This window comes from Heteronotia binoei, chromosome 6 (assembly GCF_032191835.1).
Source record: "Heteronotia binoei isolate CCM8104 ecotype False Entrance Well chromosome 6, APGP_CSIRO_Hbin_v1, whole genome shotgun sequence".
NCBI lineage: Eukaryota > Metazoa > Chordata > Lepidosauria > Squamata > Gekkonidae > Heteronotia > Heteronotia binoei.
In genome coordinates, this window is record NC_083228.1 from 87,938,922 (window position 1) to 87,957,757 (window position 18,836).

General features: G+C 44.1%; 1 protein-coding gene across 1 annotated transcript; it reads left to right on the top strand.

Moving 5' to 3' along the window:
• The first annotated feature begins 287 nt into the window (after positions 1–287).
• On the top strand, positions 288–18,376 carry AMOTL2 (angiomotin like 2). Its single transcript, XM_060242077.1, has 9 exons — positions 288–1,124; positions 5,216–5,480; positions 8,433–8,577; positions 9,518–9,610; positions 10,949–11,229; positions 12,652–12,944; positions 13,243–13,442; positions 14,423–14,596; positions 16,231–18,376. Exons 1-9 carry the CDS (start codon positions 376–378, stop codon positions 16,287–16,289), a joined length of 2,259 nt encoding a protein of 752 aa, XP_060098060.1. The 5' UTR covers positions 288–375; the 3' UTR covers positions 16,290–18,376.
• Positions 18,377–18,836: the final 460 nt, after the last annotated feature.

The window sequence follows — 18,836 nt, forward strand, 5'->3', positions numbered from 1 at the left end:
AACTCCAAGAACTCTTGAGCAGCTTGCAACAAATATGAATAGGCAATAACTTAGATCTTACTTATCACAGCTCTCATGGTCTCTCCAAGGAGCTCAGCATGGAAGAACATGCAGTTACCTCTTCTATGTTGCCATGATCGCCCTGTGATGTAGATTAGGTGACTGGGAAATGTGGCTTCTAAATGGAGTCCAAGTTTCCTGAATTAGAGTTCTGTTGTTGGGTACTCAAGAAAAAGTGCTGACTGTTGGCTAAGCTATTCTGATTCCTGATCTCTTCTTTTTCAGGCTCCCTTGGCTGCACAGGGGCTGCTAGATTCCAGGAATAGTGTTTTCTGTGCCTTTGGAAAACCCTGGTTGGCAGCCTATTAGTTGAGAATGAGGACAGCAGAGGATTCCTCAGGGACTGTCCTTCACCGCCTCATCCAGGAGCAACTGAGATATGGCAACCTCACAGAGAACCGAACGCTTCTGGCAATACAACAACAGGCACTGCGTGGAGGGGGAAGCGGAGGCAGCCCAAGGTCCTCCCTGGAGAGTCTCACCCAGGAAGAGAGCCAGATGGTTCAGCAGTCCACACGCCAGGAGCCCCAAGGCCAGGAGCACCACTGTGACCACCTTTACCTGGAAAATAACATGTATCGGCTCTATCCGCCTCAGCACAAAGGAGAGGAGCTTCCCACCTATGAGGAAGCCAAAGCCCATTCCCAGTATTATGCCTCCCAGCGAGGAGGACAGCAAACTGGCACAATCTCTGAGGCACGTGCTGAGGTGGGGCAACGTAGGGCCTGTATCTCTGATGCCAGCAGCAAGCACCAGGATGAATCCTTGAAGGAGCTGAAACATGGGCACGTGAGGTCGCTCAGTGAGCGGCTCATGCAGATGTCTCTTGAGAGAAATGGTGCCAAGGCTCAGGGCCACATGAGCTCCTCTCACAGCTACCCGCAGCTTTCCAGGCAGTACCAGCTCTGTGTCTCCAGAGGCAAGCTCCCAGAGGAACTGGAGCTCCGTGGTCCCCCTCCAGAATACCCCTATATAATCCCTTCACAAGAGGTTGAAGGCAGTTACCTTCCAGACACCAGGCACCACTACAGAGAAGGTCCAGGATTTCAGCATCCTGAAATCAGGTGAGCCATTCTACTGCTGGGTTTAGTTGTGATTAGAAGGTGTACTGGCTAGCATTTAATCAAGATGATGTTTGCAGAAAGGCCTCAGTGATGAACTGTGATCAAGCAAGTCACTCAGTTATCACATGGATAGGTTCCCTAACTATAAATCTTGTTATTGACTGGAATTTTCAAGGACTTTGAGGATCTTGAAACTTGATCCAGCCACTGGAGGAAGCTTTTGCTTCAACCAAATTGTCACATTTCTCTGATCAGAAATCACCTTCTTCCTTTCAGAAATGGGAAGCTGGTTCTGGTAATGAATCAATGTGGAATTTGGATGCAGTGAATCAAAATATTGTGTACTGATATCGCTCAACAAAGAGCAGGCCAAACACTTTTTCAAAGTTATGTTTACTTATGGAAATGAACTATGTATTTGGGGGACATTTTAAATGTATGGTTCACTTCACTTTGAAAAAGGGGTGCTTGTGTGAACAGAAGGGGCATTTCAGCTAGGAAGACACACTCTGGACCCAGGTAAACCATAAAACAAAGAGTGGCATGGAAATGTTTGATGGAATTAAACCATCTGTGACAAATGGTGTGGTTGCCCCATAGAAACCCAGGTCCATCTATTAGCAAAACTAATGAAGACACAACAAATCCCTGGGGTGCTCCTTTGGAAGAAGTGGATCGAGGGACAGTGGCTCAGTGGTAGAGCATCTGCTTGGTAAGCAAAAGGTCCCAGGTTCAATCCCTGGCATCTCCAACTAAAAAGGGTCCAGGCAAATAGATGTTGAAAAACCTCAGCTTGAGACACTGGAAAGCCGCTTGCCAGTCTGAGTAGACAATACTGACTTTGATGGACAGAGGGTCTGATTCAGTTTAAAGCAGCTTCATGTGTTCATATGTTCACTCAAACAAGGCAGAATAGAGAGAGGACTCTGAGCCTGCTTCTTATTGTGGCCTTTTAAAGAGGAAAATGATGACAGGGAGGTAAAATACGAAACAAATCCACACAAGACAGAAAGGACAGCAGCAGAACTCTGCTCAGCAGATGTTGCATGTCGCTACATACAAAAGGTCCTTTTTCTGATTGGAGAAAGGTAGACAATGAGTGCTTAGGAGAAAGCACTCAGGTGACCAGCCTCCTTAGAATGCTAAGCCTCCATTAATATTTTATCTCCTTAGCCTGCCTGTGCCTTCCCAGGATCATGAGCTGTTCAGTGGATGGGTATGCATTGGGCTCATCTTGGACAGTGTCAGATGTTTGATGTCCCTGTTCTTGTGACAGTTTTGAAATAATATAAAGGGTTTTGCTATTTGCTTAGGACAGATAACAGTTTGACAGGTGGCTTCACATTTTCAGGATGGCCTGCCTTTGTGTGCTGTGATTTACTGGCAAGCAACAGATTTAAAGGAGAAGGGGTAGCAGGGAACTGAACTGTGGTATCTTGATGTGAGGCAAATCATAGTGAATGCTGACAGGAAGAGATAATGTTGGAGACAGGAAATAGAGTCTTTTGTGAGAAACAAAAGGAGGGGTGGGGGCTGTATGCTGACAGGAATGTGCATTTGTTTTTGTTTGCCATCAGATCACTTCACAAGAATTTCTGAATAAGTTCTCTAACAGACAATCAGATGAGGCCATGTCTTTTCAGGAAGTACCTTCTCATTCAAGGCTCCATAATGGTAGCCATGTAGAATTCTAGGAATTTCAAACTCTCATTAAGGATGAAGTTCCTGTACTATTAGCGATTATTTTAACAATGATTAATGAATAAGAGTTCTGCATACAATATTTTATCCTTTGTTTACTAAATTGCCATCACGTCTGAATTGTACTTCAAGAATGTGAATACCTGCATTCAAATGCACGCCTTTTGTGAAATCCACATTTTAAAACTTGCTTTGTCCATTTGATGTAAACCCAAACAGAGTTACACCATTCTAAGCCTATTTACTTCAGTGGACTAAGAAGGTTATAACTCTGTTTCAAATTATACTCTGAGGGTTGTATCCAGCCAAGTTTCACTCAATCCTTCCCATTTTCTCTCCTTACCACAGCCTCCATCCCATTTGAATATTGTTCATAGAGGTCCCATGATCCCTAGCATAGCATTTTTAAAATGGTAGTTCGTTATTAAGCTAAGAAGCTGACTGGATTCAGTCCTGAGGGTGTTATAATTCTAAGAATAGTCTATACACTCGAAAGTGAGTTCCACTGACATGAATAGACATGGTCCCAAGTAAATTAGGATCAGGGCTACGTCATGTTAATAGTGTATTTTAGCTGCATGGTGCAGAACAGCTAATCAAGAGTTTTAGAAAGGAGCTTTCTGAATAATGAATGAATGTAAACAAATATCACATGTTTCAAAGGTGGACATCAATTTTATGATGAATTTATTTTTTAATCTAATGGCTAATTTGCTTAACAATTGGAAAAATTATGTATTTGTTGCATCTTCTTGGTACCAGTTATGCTCCTCTGAGTTTTAAATACATGCAAAGTATTTATGATGACTTTGAGAAGAAAGGAATTGCAGAGGCACAGATACACAAAAATAACATGCCCTGGATTTACGCAGGTTGTTCTTGTTACCTCAGTGCTGTTCCTGATCATTCTGATGGGTTTGTTGGGATAGTCACTTTGTGACTAAGATTAGGTCCAGGAAAGAGTGTTTTTGGACAAGTAGTTGATTCTAATTATTGCCATGGAATTCTTGTGTTATTAAAAAGAGCTTGCATCTTTCTCAAAAATTCGCTAAAAGATACTCAGGGTATCTTTTACACATTCCAGGATTATTCTGAGCTGGTATAACTAGTAGGCAAGAGAATTAGGCCATCATCCCTTGGCCATGACTCAGTAGCCCCTCTCTTCCATACCCCCAGTATCTGCAGTATGGAGGTGATAATGCTGGCTCACCCCAAGAGAGAGAGGCTGGAACCTCTGACATTACCTGTTCCAGTGTCTTATGCGGAAAATCACACCTGGAAGATATATGACAGGATTCATACCACACTATTCTAGGCCCCAACTCCTTGTAAACATGTAGGAAATTATTTCCTCTTCATAGTATCTGAAGAAGTGAGCACTCTCTCACAAAAACTCATGCTAGAGTAAGTGTTTAGTCTTTACAATGCCACTGGGCTTCTGTCTCGTTTAACCATACAGCAGCAATTGCAATAAGCCGATATCTACCAAGTGCTTTGAACACTAAAATACTATACAACTGTTAAATATTATTATTTTAGTAAATAATTATGAGGAGTTCCAGTAGCAAATTGTGACCTGCTTCCCTAATCTGAAATGGGAAGTCACGTATCAAAGTATAGAACACAGCAGTCTGAAACAATTTTATAGTTGTTCCCAAAGTTCCAGATTCTCAAAAGTTACAGAAAAGTGTCAAAAGTATACAATTTGAAAAGTCCATGAGATGCTAGAGGACAGAAATTGAACATGTAAAATCCTTGAGGCCTAGTTATATAAGATATTCATTTGATTTGTATCAGCTGCCTGAACTGGAGTCACAAATGAGCTAGGGTTGTCAATCTCCAGGTGGGGGCAGGGGATCCCCCCCCCTTCCCTCCCTCCGCTTCAAGGTCATCAGAAAGTGGGGGAGAGGAATGTCTACTGGGCACTCCATTGTTTCCTATGTTGACCAATTCCCATAGGGGAGAACTGATCCATGGGGATCTGGGGGGCTGTTTTTTGAGGTAGGGGCACCATATTTTCAACATATCATACAGTACCTCTCCCTAAAATACCCTCCAAGTTTCAAAAGTTTCAAAATACCCTCCAATTCTATGACCCCCCCCCCAAAAGTGCCCCTATCCTTCATTATTTCCAATGAAGGGAAGGCATTAAAAAAGTGTGCAGTCCCTTTAAATATGATGGCGAGAACTCCCTTTGGAGTTCAATAATGCTTGTCACAACCTTGTTCCTGGCTCCACCCCTAATGTCTCCTGGCTCCACCCCCAAAGTACCCAGGTATTTCTTGAACTGGACTTGGCAACACTGCAAATGAGCACATCTGACAATCAGTACTGATGCTTTCATGCTACAAAATGCCTGCCTTTAATTCTTTCCTGTCGCCTTTCTTTAGGGCGATGCAAGCTCAGATGGCTCAGGCTTTCCTGCCACAGCAGGCCACACTGTGCCAGAGTCCTCTGGGATCACTAACTTCAGCTGGAGTGGAGGCCCTGATGACAGCCCAGGCAGCTTCTACCAGTAGCCACTTGTCCCAAATGGAAGCCGTGTTGATGGAGAACGAGAAGCTGCTGAGAGAGAATGAGAAGCTTCAGAGGGAAAATGAGCTCCTGCAGCGGGAACTGGAAAACTACAGTGAAAAAGCCAGCCGAATCCAGAAGGTAAAGAAGCAGGCAGAGCTGGACTTTTCTCAGGATCCCACGAGTATGTACAGCAGATGCAACGTCCACATGTAGTCTGATGCTGCCACAAGCAAGGAACTGCATGCCTGTCAATCACTTCTTAACAGACCCAGAGAGTTTAAATACATATTTAATGTCAGAAATGGATACCTTGAGGCCACTTGCTTGCTGTCTCTGTTAATGACTGTCTGCAAGACTTTGAAGGGCTTTTAGCTGCCCAGTTGGTGGGAGAGTTTGACAGAGTAGGCTTTCTTCTCCTACTTGGTTAAAGGATTAAGGGCATTTGGCTTAAATTTGGGATTTCATCCTTCACCCTTTCCTAGTCCCTCTGCTCTTCAGTATGGCTGTAAGACCCAATCTGTGGTTTCCTGTAATACTTGGGTCTCTAATATGGTTCCCATGGGTGCCATGGCACCTGCCAATAACTTTCCTGTCACCTGCCAAGTGTTTTTGAAAAAGTAGGCTGGTCCAGGTAGGGCTCTTTCCCAGCATGGTTTAACTGGCCATGGGAGATTTCATTGTCTGTGGAGAAGTTCTTCAGCAACAGCTGCCATCAGAGCTCAAAGATCTTCAGTATCTTACTCTCAGAGTGTCAGGATTCCAAAGGTTTTCTCAGGCTTGAAAAGATTGGGGAAAGATTTAGGTGTAAGATTTAGGGAAAATGGCAGAGAGTGATAGACAGAGAGGACCAGTACATGTTGTAGATTGTGACTGCAGGGCGCCCACTCTGCTTACAGCCTGTGCATTCATTCTCTCCTTTGCTTGGAGAGTTAGTGAACTATTCAAAGCGATAATAATGTCCACTGTATCTGAGCAACACTCATGAACTTGGGCAGCCACCCCAACGTCATATTCCCTGAGGTACAAATCTTTAATGAGGAGCATTGGGACAGTGATGACCAAAAGGTCTTGAAGTACATCAAGTTGTGTCACATAATGAGTGGCAGATGTATTGTCTGCACATTGGTTAGAACTGTTTGTTCCTATAGGAGAGGATGGAAAGCAAAGGTTGGGCTAACCATGGCTGGGTAATAAATTGTTGCCGACTAAAGTCATCTTCCAGTGTTTGCAGTCTTTGGTTAGGAGAGCAGTAACTTCTATGGGTGCAACAATCCCTGGCTGTGAAGAACGTGTTTGTCAATGCCATTATGAAGCAGCTATTGCCAGTGAGAGTTGGCATGATGCTCCTATAAGAGAAGAGAGTTCAGCAAAGCTCCTCACAGCCCCAGTCTTGTCTTTGGCAATATTTCCTGTAATTCTCCAGCTTTTGTCTTTGTCTCTGGGAAACAGCTGTCATGAAAATGCATCTCCTTAAATTTTAATACTCCCCCCCCCCATTTAAACAGCTGTGGACTGCAAGCACCCGGTACACAACAGGTCTTGAGCTGAAGCAGTTGTTGAGGCGACAGAAAAGAGTCTATTCACCATCTCTGTTAACAGTTGTGCCCTCTTGCTATCGGGCCCTCCCTCTTGGGGTCTGCTCTAGGCCAGTCACAGAAAGCCTTTTGTGTAGAGGCACACAAGGAGAGGCCTGTTCTAGCCTAGCTTCAGCCAAGGGCAAGACTACTCACCCTGAACCAATGAGTTATTTGGGGACTGTAGGGGGACACGTGCCAGGGCTGCGGAGGTGGGGATGCAGAGAGAACGTGCCAAGCCTGCAAAGGAAAGGGGTAAAAATGGAATATGTAATTGGATGTCAGGACCCTGTCTGCAGGGACTGAATGGGGGAGAGAGGGAAGAACCAAGGAGAGAGGAAAGGCTGCAGAATTTTCAAGCAATTGTCATGTTTTCTAATACTGAGACAGGCAAAAATTATGTAATTGTTTGTTTAAAATATTATTGGCTCTTAAATCTATTTTCTAGGTTTTGTGATCCGTGTTGAGGGTTCATGGAGTTGGCAACCCTCACCTTCCAATGCCAGAAAACAGAGGGAAGGGGCTGCAACCAAGCACCCTCCTTGCTAGTTTGATCAATGATCTTTACTGCTTGATGTCAAGCAAATGCTAAGTCCTGTTTAATGTAGGCTTGGGCTTGCATTCTCAGCAGTGAGTTGGATAGTCCAGTGAACTGGCAGAAACCAGGGACAAACAGTTGAGAAATCAGAATAGGATTTCCATTACCTTGGAGTAGAATTCTGTACCTACCTGAAAAGGAAAGTTGTGGGCATTTAACAAGAAACTCTAAATATACTTGAAACAGAATAAGATCACATCTACCTATAAGTGTACTAAATCAGTTTAGATGACATGGTTACTCCCAAGGGACCTGGAAGCTGTAATTTTCTATGGGTTTTTCTTCTGTCTCCTTTAAACCAAAATCCCCAAATGTCCTATTTAAAAAGTCATAATATGATAAGTACATCATTATAGATATAGTCCACATCCCCAAAATCTAAAACACCTAAAAAGAGGAGCAGTGATAGCAGAACCTGTTTCAGTTTTCTATATGAGTGTGTTGCACAAATAGCAGCTTGGAGCAGGTAGATTATAAGCAATGGCTTTCTTATGTATTGCATTTTTGTCTAGTGAGATTCCCTGCTCTTTCATTCTTTGACCTCCCATGAGCAGCATTTAGTTGGCCAAAGCAGGCCATAAACTTCAAATTGGTTTTTGAAACCCAAGACTTGGAGATTGAGAGCCTTGCTAATGTTCTATATTACCAGTAGGAGAGGGAAGGCAGCATGGTATAGCCTGATCTTGTCAGATTTTGGAAGTTGGAAGAGAGACCACCAAGGAAGACTGTGAAGAGGAAGGCAATGGCAAATTACCTTTACTTCTCACTTGCCTTGAAAGCCCCTTGCTGGGGTCACAATATTTTAGCTGTGAGTTGACAGCATTTTACACACACAAATTACCAATCACTCCTAAGCAATCTGCTAAGGGCATTCAGGTGTCTCCTCATGCTGAAGTCTTTGGATATTCTCTCCTTTAGTTGGAAACTGAGATTCAGCGAATTTCAGAAGATTATGAAAACCTAATGAAGGCATCTTCTAAGCGAGAGGCATTGGAGAAGGCCATGAGGAACAAGAAGGATGGAGAGATACGGAGGTTGCAGGACTTCAATCGGGATCTGAAAGGTAAGGCTGCATGACTGGGCCTGAACATTAAGTTTTCATGTCAACACAGAGGAGATGGTAATCTATTTCAAACACTCTAGTTGTCACCAATACAATATGACTTGTTCTGGTGCCAAGTGTGCCTAGTGGTGCAATCAGATTGCATATCTGCGTACATCCATAGCCAGTGGCTCAGTTCAGATGATTGGTTGCCACAGACTTGCAGGCTCTTTCCTTCCCTCTCATACACAGCTTTCATCTCCTGTTGAGGTGGATTTCCGAATTGGAAGGAAGACAAGCACGAACCCTTGTTTGCTGATTCAGACATCAGGGCAAATGGATTAGTGCTAAACAGGCCACAGAGGAGGGGAAGATGGGAGGGATCATGTAAGCTAGTGGCTAGTTCAATCATGTTCGGAGGATCATTTGAACATAAACACTTACAGCACAAACCTAAATGCACTATTATGAAATTATGAAAGAATTACATCAAATGGATGCGATTAGCCCCTCCCCTCCCCATTCCTTTTTTTCACAAACACAGCTTTTTCACACAATCAGTCCTGGCAGGAGTTGACTTCAAAGAACTGAGAAGGGTACAACTCTGCACCATTTGTTTGGATTCTGAAAGCCATTTTTCTTATTTACTAAAAAAACACCCAATACGTTTCTAGACCTGGGCATTGCAGCAATAAAAAATTAATAGCAAAACAAAATGAGAGAGAATGATTCTCTAAAGCAAGAAAAAAGTATTGGTGCTTCCCCCATAAATAGACCAGAAGCAAAGGTTTTTCTTTTTCATCCACCAGTCTTCATTGGTAGGCCTCCTTTCGTGACTGTTCTTAATGTTATCTCAGCCATCTCCAGCAAGTGAAAGTCAATATCCTCTGCTTCCTAGTAGTTTAGGTGCGTTTCTGTGAATTTCTGGCTAATCCACATTTTTTCTTTCCATCTGCCATAGAACGTCTGGAATCAGCAAACAAGCAGCTGACCAGCAGGGCACAGGAAAACCAAGAAGCTAACCAAGGGACTATGGCAAAACTTCTTGCACAAAGTAAGTGTTCTCAAGATGTTTCTGCCACTGTGTAACTGCAGTTCAAGCCAGCTGGACTATGCTGGGCTGGGAAGGAAGCTGATTGTCCCTTTAAGATGGAAGAGGAGGCGGATCCTCTCTTGGAAGGTTTTTGCCATTCCCCAGAGAGCACTAAGCTGTTCTTGGCACTTAGAGTAGAGCCATTAATCACCAGAGCCATCAGTGTGACCTGGATTCTTTGCATTCCAGTGGCTCTTCCAGCTGTTCCAGCACAGAGGCTACACTCCCTCTTTTTCAGTCATAAGCCCAAGTTGTTGTCTCTGCTTTGCTATTGTTCTGGAATTCTGAAAAAGAAGAAATGGTTGCAAAGGGCTGAGAATTGGCCTGAGAGATGGGTGGGAACAGGGAGGGAAGGCAACAGTGATTATCTTTTAGTGTCCAAGCAAGAAACTGCCTTTACTCCTTCAACAAAGATTACTCTGACACCCTCCCCAAAGAATACTTTTCTTCCTGGTCTGGTAAATACAACAACTGTGTATGAAAGGATATGGTTCTCTCATAGCCACATTGTTATAGACTGATCCTTAGAGCCACTTGAAGGAAATTATGGCAGAATTGTACCAAGTGGATGAGAAACTTCCCCCCACTAAAGTCCTTTGAATTACCAAATAGCAGTTTTTTGGGGGAGGGAAATGAAGAAAGGAGCTCCTTTCTTCACACACCCCTCCAAGCTCTCCCATTTCCATTCCTTACTGCTTGAGCATTCATGGGAACAGGTTTAATGATTTGAGAGGTTTCACCTGATGGCTGAAATTTCCAGAGCCCTGTCAATGCAGTGATGTCCTTCTGTTTTTGGAAACGACAAGCAGGAGGTCATGTGCAGCCATTTAAGACACATATAGACAGGCTGAAAGAAACTGGTAGAGCTACTCTGGCCATTCAACAGAGTTTTCTCCCTTACTCTCATGCTGAGCTCACATGTTGCCACTGTTGTGCTCCCATTCTATATGCTCAAACCTGGGTATCAGAAGCTAAGATCATAAGAACAAAGTACTCTGGCACAAATCTGCATCCCCCCCACCCCATGGTTCTCAGTTTTCTGGTTACCAACTCAGTATGACCCCACCATGGACTAATTAAATGAGAGAACCATCAATGGCAGTGAAGAATGCAGGCAACACCCATTTCTGTTCTATTGACTTGGGGAATGGCTGGTTTAGCTTGTAGTGGAAGCAATCAAAAGTTTTTCTGTGGACACCAAGCGGAAGGCTTTTGGTTCCAGTGTTTGTCTCCTGACTGGCAGAGGAGGGTGACTTTCCCAGTTGTACTAATGACCTCACCTCTTGGTGTTTCCTGCAGAATACCAGCAAGAAAAAGAACAAGAAGTTGCAATCCTGCGTAGTGCCAATGAAGACCAACGCCGGAGGGCAGAGCTACTGGAACAGGCTCTGAGCAATGCCCAGGCTCGAGCTGCCAAAATGGAGGATGAGCTGCGGAAGAAGCGTGCCTATGTGGAGAAAGTGGAGAGGCTGCAGCAGGCCCTGGGGCAGCTCCAGGCAGCTTGTGAGAAGCGGGAGCAGCTGGAACTGCGTCTCCGCACTCGCCTAGAGCAGGAGTTGAAGATGCTGCGGGCTCAGCAGGTGAGAGGAAAGCCAGGCAACCACCAAAGGAGTGGGACAAGCAACAGAGTGCTTAAAAACTTGGAGAACTCCTGGGGCAGCTAGCTGCAAATGAAATATGGTCCTGTGTCCTTGAATGAGCAGCTCAGCAATTTCACATAGCTTGAGTTGAAAGGAAAATTGCTATAAGACATTAGAATGGCAACTCAAACCCAGAATAATGCTTGGATCCAGTGGACTGTTTCCACAGACAAGGATTTTTGGTTGTCAGCCACAGCTTTCTCACTGCAGCCCCAAATGTTCTCCTAATGCTTTCCCTGGAATGGCATTTTGGGCTGCAGAGCTGAAGGGGAGAGGTGAGAAAGCTGTGCTTCACAGGTGGAAATTCTTCCGCTCCCTTGGATCCAAGCCTAGTTTTGGAACCTTGGAATTTATTCCCTCCAGCAGCCTAAACTAGAGCTAGAGGTTATCCAATGATAATGGGACTGCAGTAGTTCAGGACAGACAAAAGTTCTTTTTTGCCCAGTGCATAGATTCCAGAAACCTTTATTGGCATAACATGCATAGTTAATTTATGGAACTTACTGACACAGAATGTGAATGTTGGCCATTAGTTACATGGCTTTTAAGGGGGTTAGACACATAGAATATAGATCCCTCAATAACAGTTAGCAATGAGAGTTGCAATATGTCATTCTTATAGGCCTTTAGGCCCTGCTTGTGGACATCCTGGGGACATCTAATTGTCCACTGCGAAGTGAATTCTGAACTAGATTAATCTTTGAGTTGACCCAGCAGGGCTTTTCTTGTGGCCTTATCTTTTTTATGCATCTGTTCAAACTATCTTGTAATTATCCATGAGAAATAGTATCCATGGCTATTCGTAAAGCACCTGTCTACCAGATGCTGAACAACTAATTTGTTGCCTTGTTGGGAGCAATTAGAAGCCAGCATTATATTGCTGTCTATTACCAGTACCCCCTTTGTCTAAGGCATGCTGTACAATGGCCAGGCCTCCAGCATTTCAGTGGCTGCCTCATACTTTGTGGAACAGCCTCCCAAAAGAGGTTTGGAGGTATCTACTGTCCTGGGGTTCTGCCACAGTTATGAGACTGAGCTATTCTAAAGAGCTTTTACAATTATGGCTTCTTCCTAAACTGAGATTTGTCAACGTTCAGAGGTGATTGTAAGGCAGGCTGATTTCCCTCTTTGGATGGCAGATGTGGGGCATGTGTTGAACATTATCCCATAAAAAATGCACTTATTGAAAAAAAAAACCCAGAATGTGTAACTGATACAAGCTGCTTCCAAATCAGAATTGTTCAAATTCCTCAGTAGTTTGGTTCAGGGTCCACAGGTCCACTGTGCATAACAGTTGAATAGGCTATTTCAGACAATGAATGCACCATCTTAATGAGTTTTTGTGTCTGTTTGCCAATCCAGAGACAGATGGTAACACCAAGTGGAGGATCTTCTGAGCAGAATGCCCATTTACTGTCTGAACAGCTGAGAGAGAAGGAAGAGAAGATTCTAGCCCTAGAGGCCGATATGACTAAGTGGGAACAGAAGTACCTAGAAGAGTGCACCATGCGGCAGTTTGCCATGGATGCTGCTGCCACTGCTGCTGCGCAGCGCGATACCACCATCATCAACCACTCCCCACGCCATTCCCCCAACAGCAGCTTTGACGAGGACCTCTTGCTGGCCAATCACAAGCACCAGGAGATGGAGAACAGGTGTGTCCTTTTAGAGGAGGTTTCTTGTTCAGTGGCCTGTCCCCAGCATGAAGGAAAGAATCCAGATACTTTGTTGGGCAGCCTTTAAAGCATGCCAAGAGAAATCTTGTGATTTAAGTATCCCTGATGAATTTTTTAGCACTAATGTCAAATCAGGAGGAAGGAAATGGTGTTGATTGCCTCCTCAGTGATGTGCTTCATAGTGCCGTTTAACAGGCAGGGTGTGGGTAGCCTAGAGAATGCTGCCAGATGTACGTATGCTGCTTTTTATAACAGTCTTGCTTTCTTTATTTCCCAGGTTAAAAACACTGCATGCCCAAATACTGGAGAAAGATGCAGTTATCAAAGTCTTGCAGCAGCGCTCTCGCAAGGACCCTAGCAAGGCTCTTCAGGGCTCTCTGCGACCTGCCAAATCTGTGCCATCCATATTTGCAGCCTCTGGGACCCAGTTTTGGCCAGGCATGGCTGGCAGTGAAGATGGCTCCCGAGGGAAGGCAGGTAAGAAAGGCAGAGAAATACAGGGAGGAATTCTGTAGCTGGAATGTATACAGTGCCTTTCCTCTTAAGTTGCCATTTGACTGTGGTTGTATTTTCTATGATACCTGTATTATTTTGCTTCCACTTACAATTACTCTGCTGTAAAATCTCTGGCTGTATCTGGATGATACATTTCCTCATCTCCCTCACTCTACCCCCCTCATGCATGAATTTTCCTTCTCTTCCATCGTCTGAGATAATCATAGTTTGCCATGAGGAACTATAGGTTGCTAGGACAGCCAATGTTGTGTAGTTGCTATATTTTGAGACTAGGATTTAGGAGATTTGTGTTCATGACTTCACTTTGACAAGAAACTTGCTGGGTGACCTTGCCCCAGTCATCCGTTCAGCCTAACCTACTTCTCAGGGTTCTTGTGGGTATAAAATGGGGAAGGAGAACAATGACAACTGAGTGACTTGGAGGAGAGGCAAGAGGAAAACAGACATGATGTCCACATTTGGAAAGTAGCGTTACTACTGCAAATTATGGTTTGGAGATGAGCTGCATTTGTGATAAACCACAGCTACCTGATTTGAATTTTGCAACAAACTAGTGTTATCTCCATCTATGAAAGGAAAGAAAAATAAACAAATGGAGAGGTAGGAGGGATTGAGCATCATAATTAACTGAAAAAATGACTTAGGACCCAGGGTGGAATGTTTGTCATCCGTGTTGTCCTTCCTGCTGAATTAAACCCAAAACTCCACAGTCCATCTGTGGAATTTCTTTCTATGTGGGCTATAATTACACAGACTAGTTAAATATCTGTATAGGGAGTGAACTGTGATACTCTTGACTTCTTTTCTTGCCAGCACTCAGGGTCAAGGAGGACATTAGCACACAGTTGTAAATATTTTCCCCTCCTCATCCAGCCCTGCTAGCCTATCCTGAGTTCTCTGAAGTTGCTGATCTCATTGGGTTCCTTTTCTCCTTCCTTTAGCCCCCAAGGCCTCAACAGAAGCTGACAACCCAGCAGCTTGTATCCCTCCTCCCACCCACACCAAACATGGCAGCAAAGATGGGAGTACACAGACGGAAGGCTCATCTGAGACCCCTCAGTGTGAAGATCTTGAGCCCCACCCAGAAAGCAGCAGTGGTGTGGCAGATTCATTAGGTAAGAGACACCTGTTGGTCTAACCCACAGAGAGTGGCAGTGGAACTAGCCCAGCCCCTGACCTTCTCTTACGGACTTGGCTAATAGCTATAAACCCAGTGAACTGGCATCTCCTACCAGGGATGCCTGACAAGGTTCACATAACTAAGAGGTTGAACATTGAGCTGCATTTTGCAGGCTAAATGCCAAGGCTGAGATTCCTGCCATAGTGACTAATCATGAGTTTCGTGTGATGCAGAGCAGACTTATCGTCGAGGAGCAGGTGGGGCTGAGGAAAAAAAGCACTGACGGGGTGGGGGGAGGGAAGGAAGATGGAGGGAGGGAGAGAAATTAAACAATGGCTTGTCTGAAAGGGTTACATACCTTGAAGCTCCCTACATTCCCTAGTGGTTTTCATAGCTACCTCATTTCACAATAAAGCCCAGATGTTCCCAGTGTTTCACAGCCTAAGCATCTTGGAAAAGAGCTGAAACTGTGAAGGGTGATTCAAGTCCAGAGGGTGTGTGAGGCACTGCCTTCTATTCCTCTCACCCTCTCTGATGATAGTTTTTCTTCGTACTGTGCTCTGGGGGCTCAGCTAAAGTTGCCAACAGCTCTGAAGAAAAATGTCCTTTCCTTTTAAAAGAGGCTTGTTGTATTGAAGTGAACAATGGAAGTTTTTCATGGTATGGAAATAAATAGCATTGCCTGATACTTAACATGCTATTATACCTTTTCTTTAGGCCTGTTGGCAACCCTAGGCTTTACCCTAACTCTAAAGTACAAGAGGACTAACACAATGATTGTGACAACCCTACAAAGACAGCCGAAAGGGAATGGTCAACTTAGAATTTATTCTGGGAGCTGAATACAACCACATGTGGTTTGAATTAATAACAGGGGGACTGTTTCAAGGCACCCCATATCTGGTTATAAAGATAGTGTTCAAAGTGGACTTACGCCCCATGACAATTTCTAAAAAGAAAGGTTGTTTGGTTGCAAAGTAGGGTTGACATTCCCCAGTTGGGGGCAGGGGATCCCCTGGTTTGTAGGCCCTCCTCCTGCTTCAGGGTTATTAGAAAGCAGGGGGGGGGAGGGGTGTTGAATGTCTGCTGGGCAATTATACCCTATGCAGACTGATTGCCATAGGGTATAATGGAGAATCGGTGGTTATCTGGGGGGGGGGCTGTTTTTGAAGCAGAGGCACCAAATTTTTAGCATAGCATCTAGTGCCTCTTCTCAAAAAGATTGGACAAAGGGGTCCAATTCTATGAGCCCCTGAAGAAGGTGCCCCCATCTTCCCTTATTTCCAGTAAAGGGAAGGCATTTAAATGGAGCGTGGTCCCTTTAAATGTGATGGCCAGAACTCCCTTTAGAGTTCAATTGTGCTTGTTACAACCTGGCTCCTGGCTCCACCCCCAAAGTCCCCAGATATTTCCTGAGTTGAACCTAGCAACCTTATTACAAAGTTATTTTCTAATACATGGCTAGAAGACTCCTTCCTGTTTTAATTTTGGCACTTAACATTAAGATAAACGTTCTGCTGCAAAGACTGTGTGGGTTGTTGATCATTTGCATCGTCCTTGTGCCAAGAGGGAGCCTTTGAACTCTTTCTCAAAGTGTTTATAGTTAACAGTCAACTGGTTTCCTTGCAGAGGCTTTGCCAGCTGCTAAAACTCTGGACCTGTCTGACATGGTGGAGATTCTCATCTGAGGAATGGAGACTCACTGTGCACATGACCAGATCTGGCCACTCCTTTCTGCCTTATCTGAGGATAGTGACTGACCAAAAGCACACAGGCTGAAGAACCCTTTGGCTATTCAGATGGCCTGCAGAGAGACTTTGCAAGGGGAGCTGGTAGAGAATACCAAGCAGATTTACTGTGGCATTTTGGATTGCAGAGCAACATCAGCAGCAGGCTTCCGTTTGTGTTTTGAGTTATGCTGAAAGGTTTCTCTCCTCTTCCAATGGACTGAGCAACAGCAGGCATTCAGTTTGTCAAGTCGGTGCTTGCATGGAAGCCATTGCGCCATGCTTTCTTTGCCACTGGCTTTCCTGAGATCTGGGAAGGAAAACTGGGAAGCTGAGTGGGACTCTGGTGCTGCCTGGGTGTAGCCCCATAAAGGGTGGCAAGCTGGGATTTGACACCAAAAGGTGCGGTATGCCTGATTTCACTGGGCTCCTGGCAGGTACCTGGACCTGAAGCGTAAGCTGTCTTAAGCAAAGAGTATTTGTCTGGTGCTGGTGTGGCTAGAATTCCCTGCACCCTGTTCTCCCCCCCCTTGTCCCACCTCTCACCTCCTGAGCAGGGGGATGGCTGTGGATACAGGGGACTGCAAGCAATTGGCTACTTTTTGGCTGGGGGGTAGCATCTGACCTGTCATAGGTACTGAGGCAGAGGATCAGAGATGGGTCCCATTTTATTGTAAATATGTTTTCTTCTGTAACAAGCCCGATAGTAATCAACATTTCACTCAGCCACAGTTCCTCTGTTTTGACTTTCCTTTGTTCCTTCCTGCTGCTTGCAGTGTGGGTCTGCCTCATTTCTCTGTTTGGTCCCCATCGAGCTTTTTTTCTCTATTGTTTTTTTCGTATTTCTTTTAGTGTTTCTTTTTTTTCTTTTCCTCCATTTCATATCCTGTTTGTCCAGAGTTAAATATCCGCCTTCAGAGTCCTTCAGATTCCATTTCCTTTGAAGCAATTTCCCATGATGCTTCAGACTGGAATTTTCCTTCTCTTTGTTTGAATTGCAGCCACGAGCCAAGTGTTTCTGTTTGGTGCGTTGTAGCTTCCAAGCTGTCTTTTTAAACTGGATGCATCCCCATGTGGTGTAGATCAGCACAGCTGTATTGGGATGAATAGCCCTGATCCCCAGCTGGCATAATCCTGGGGTCATTCCATCAGCAGAAAATACCATCTAGTCCAAGTCAAGGTCATGGTTGGGCCTCTTTCAGATGGGAATGATGATAATTCAGAGAAGCAGTGCTTTAAAAGTGAATTGGGACTTACTCCAAGAGAGCAGGGAAAGTATGGCATGGTATGTGTGCGGGGGTTTGTGTTGAGTTGATATGTTCGTGAAGTGGGGGATGTGGCCTGCAGCTAGTCTTTTGCTAAATAAATAAAGGGCATTTATGGGAATGATGTGAGTGAATATGGAAATGTAAAAACAACTTTCTACCACAGCTATGTCTTTTTATTTCTGGAAAAGTATTGATTTTACACACAAACACCTCTTTTTCTTTCTCTGGATCCACTCCAGCACATTCAAGCCTTGATCATACAAGAGCCTTCTACACTCCTGTCTACTGGCAGCTGGCTTCTGACAGTAGCCAACTTGGATGTTAATGCATTTCTTTTTCCACCAAAGCTTTCACACAGTTTTCGACACCGCCCCCCCCCCCGCCCTTGCTCCCCTTCTCTGTTAAACACATGCATTTGCTGGACAACTGCATTTTTTTAAAAAAAAAAAATCCCCCTCCATAGATCTGTTTTTTAAAAAAGATGTTCAGTCGTGCATTGTTTACAAACAAAGCAAAAAAAAAAGTTATGAAAGAGAGAGAAAGAAACACATCTTAATATATTTCGTATTAATATTGGTATTCCTTTTAAACTATTTTTGTGCTGTGAACTTTTTTTTCTGCCAAAGACAATGAGGGGTGTTTTTTTTGGTGCGTTTTAAGTTATCTTAAGTATTTAAATGTAAACCTGGCTGTTTTATTATGCCGCCTTATACCGAGATTGCTGTAGCATTCCACTTGGTATAACAATATTTTAATAAAAAAATAAATGTTGTCTAACAAGCCTAATGTGTTCTTTTTACATTACATATGTCAGTAACTGTCATGGTGTGGGAAGTATGAGGGAGACAAAACACCCATGCCAGTTGTAAGGAATGAGTATTTCCTGTGCCTTAAATAAGGGTTTTGTGGCAGGCAGAAGGCTGCTTCCTGTGCATACCAGGAAAAAGTGTTCCATGCTGAATTTTTGTTCTTCATCCCTTATTTAAAGGCATAAGAGCTCTGCCAGAAAAAAGTCTGGCAAACTGTAATGGGAAACTAAGCTCACATTATACCCAAGCTGAAGTCCCTTGCATTAGGTTCCCTGTTGTTGTCCAGGCATAATCAGTAGCTTCCCTCATAAATGGCTTTGCGGTCCCACTTAAGAAGGTATCAGCTCCTTCTCTCTCATGTTCTCTGAGAGATAAATTTTATTAGCAATATTCATGCAAAATGTGAGGGAGACTGTGAGGGAGCATGCAGA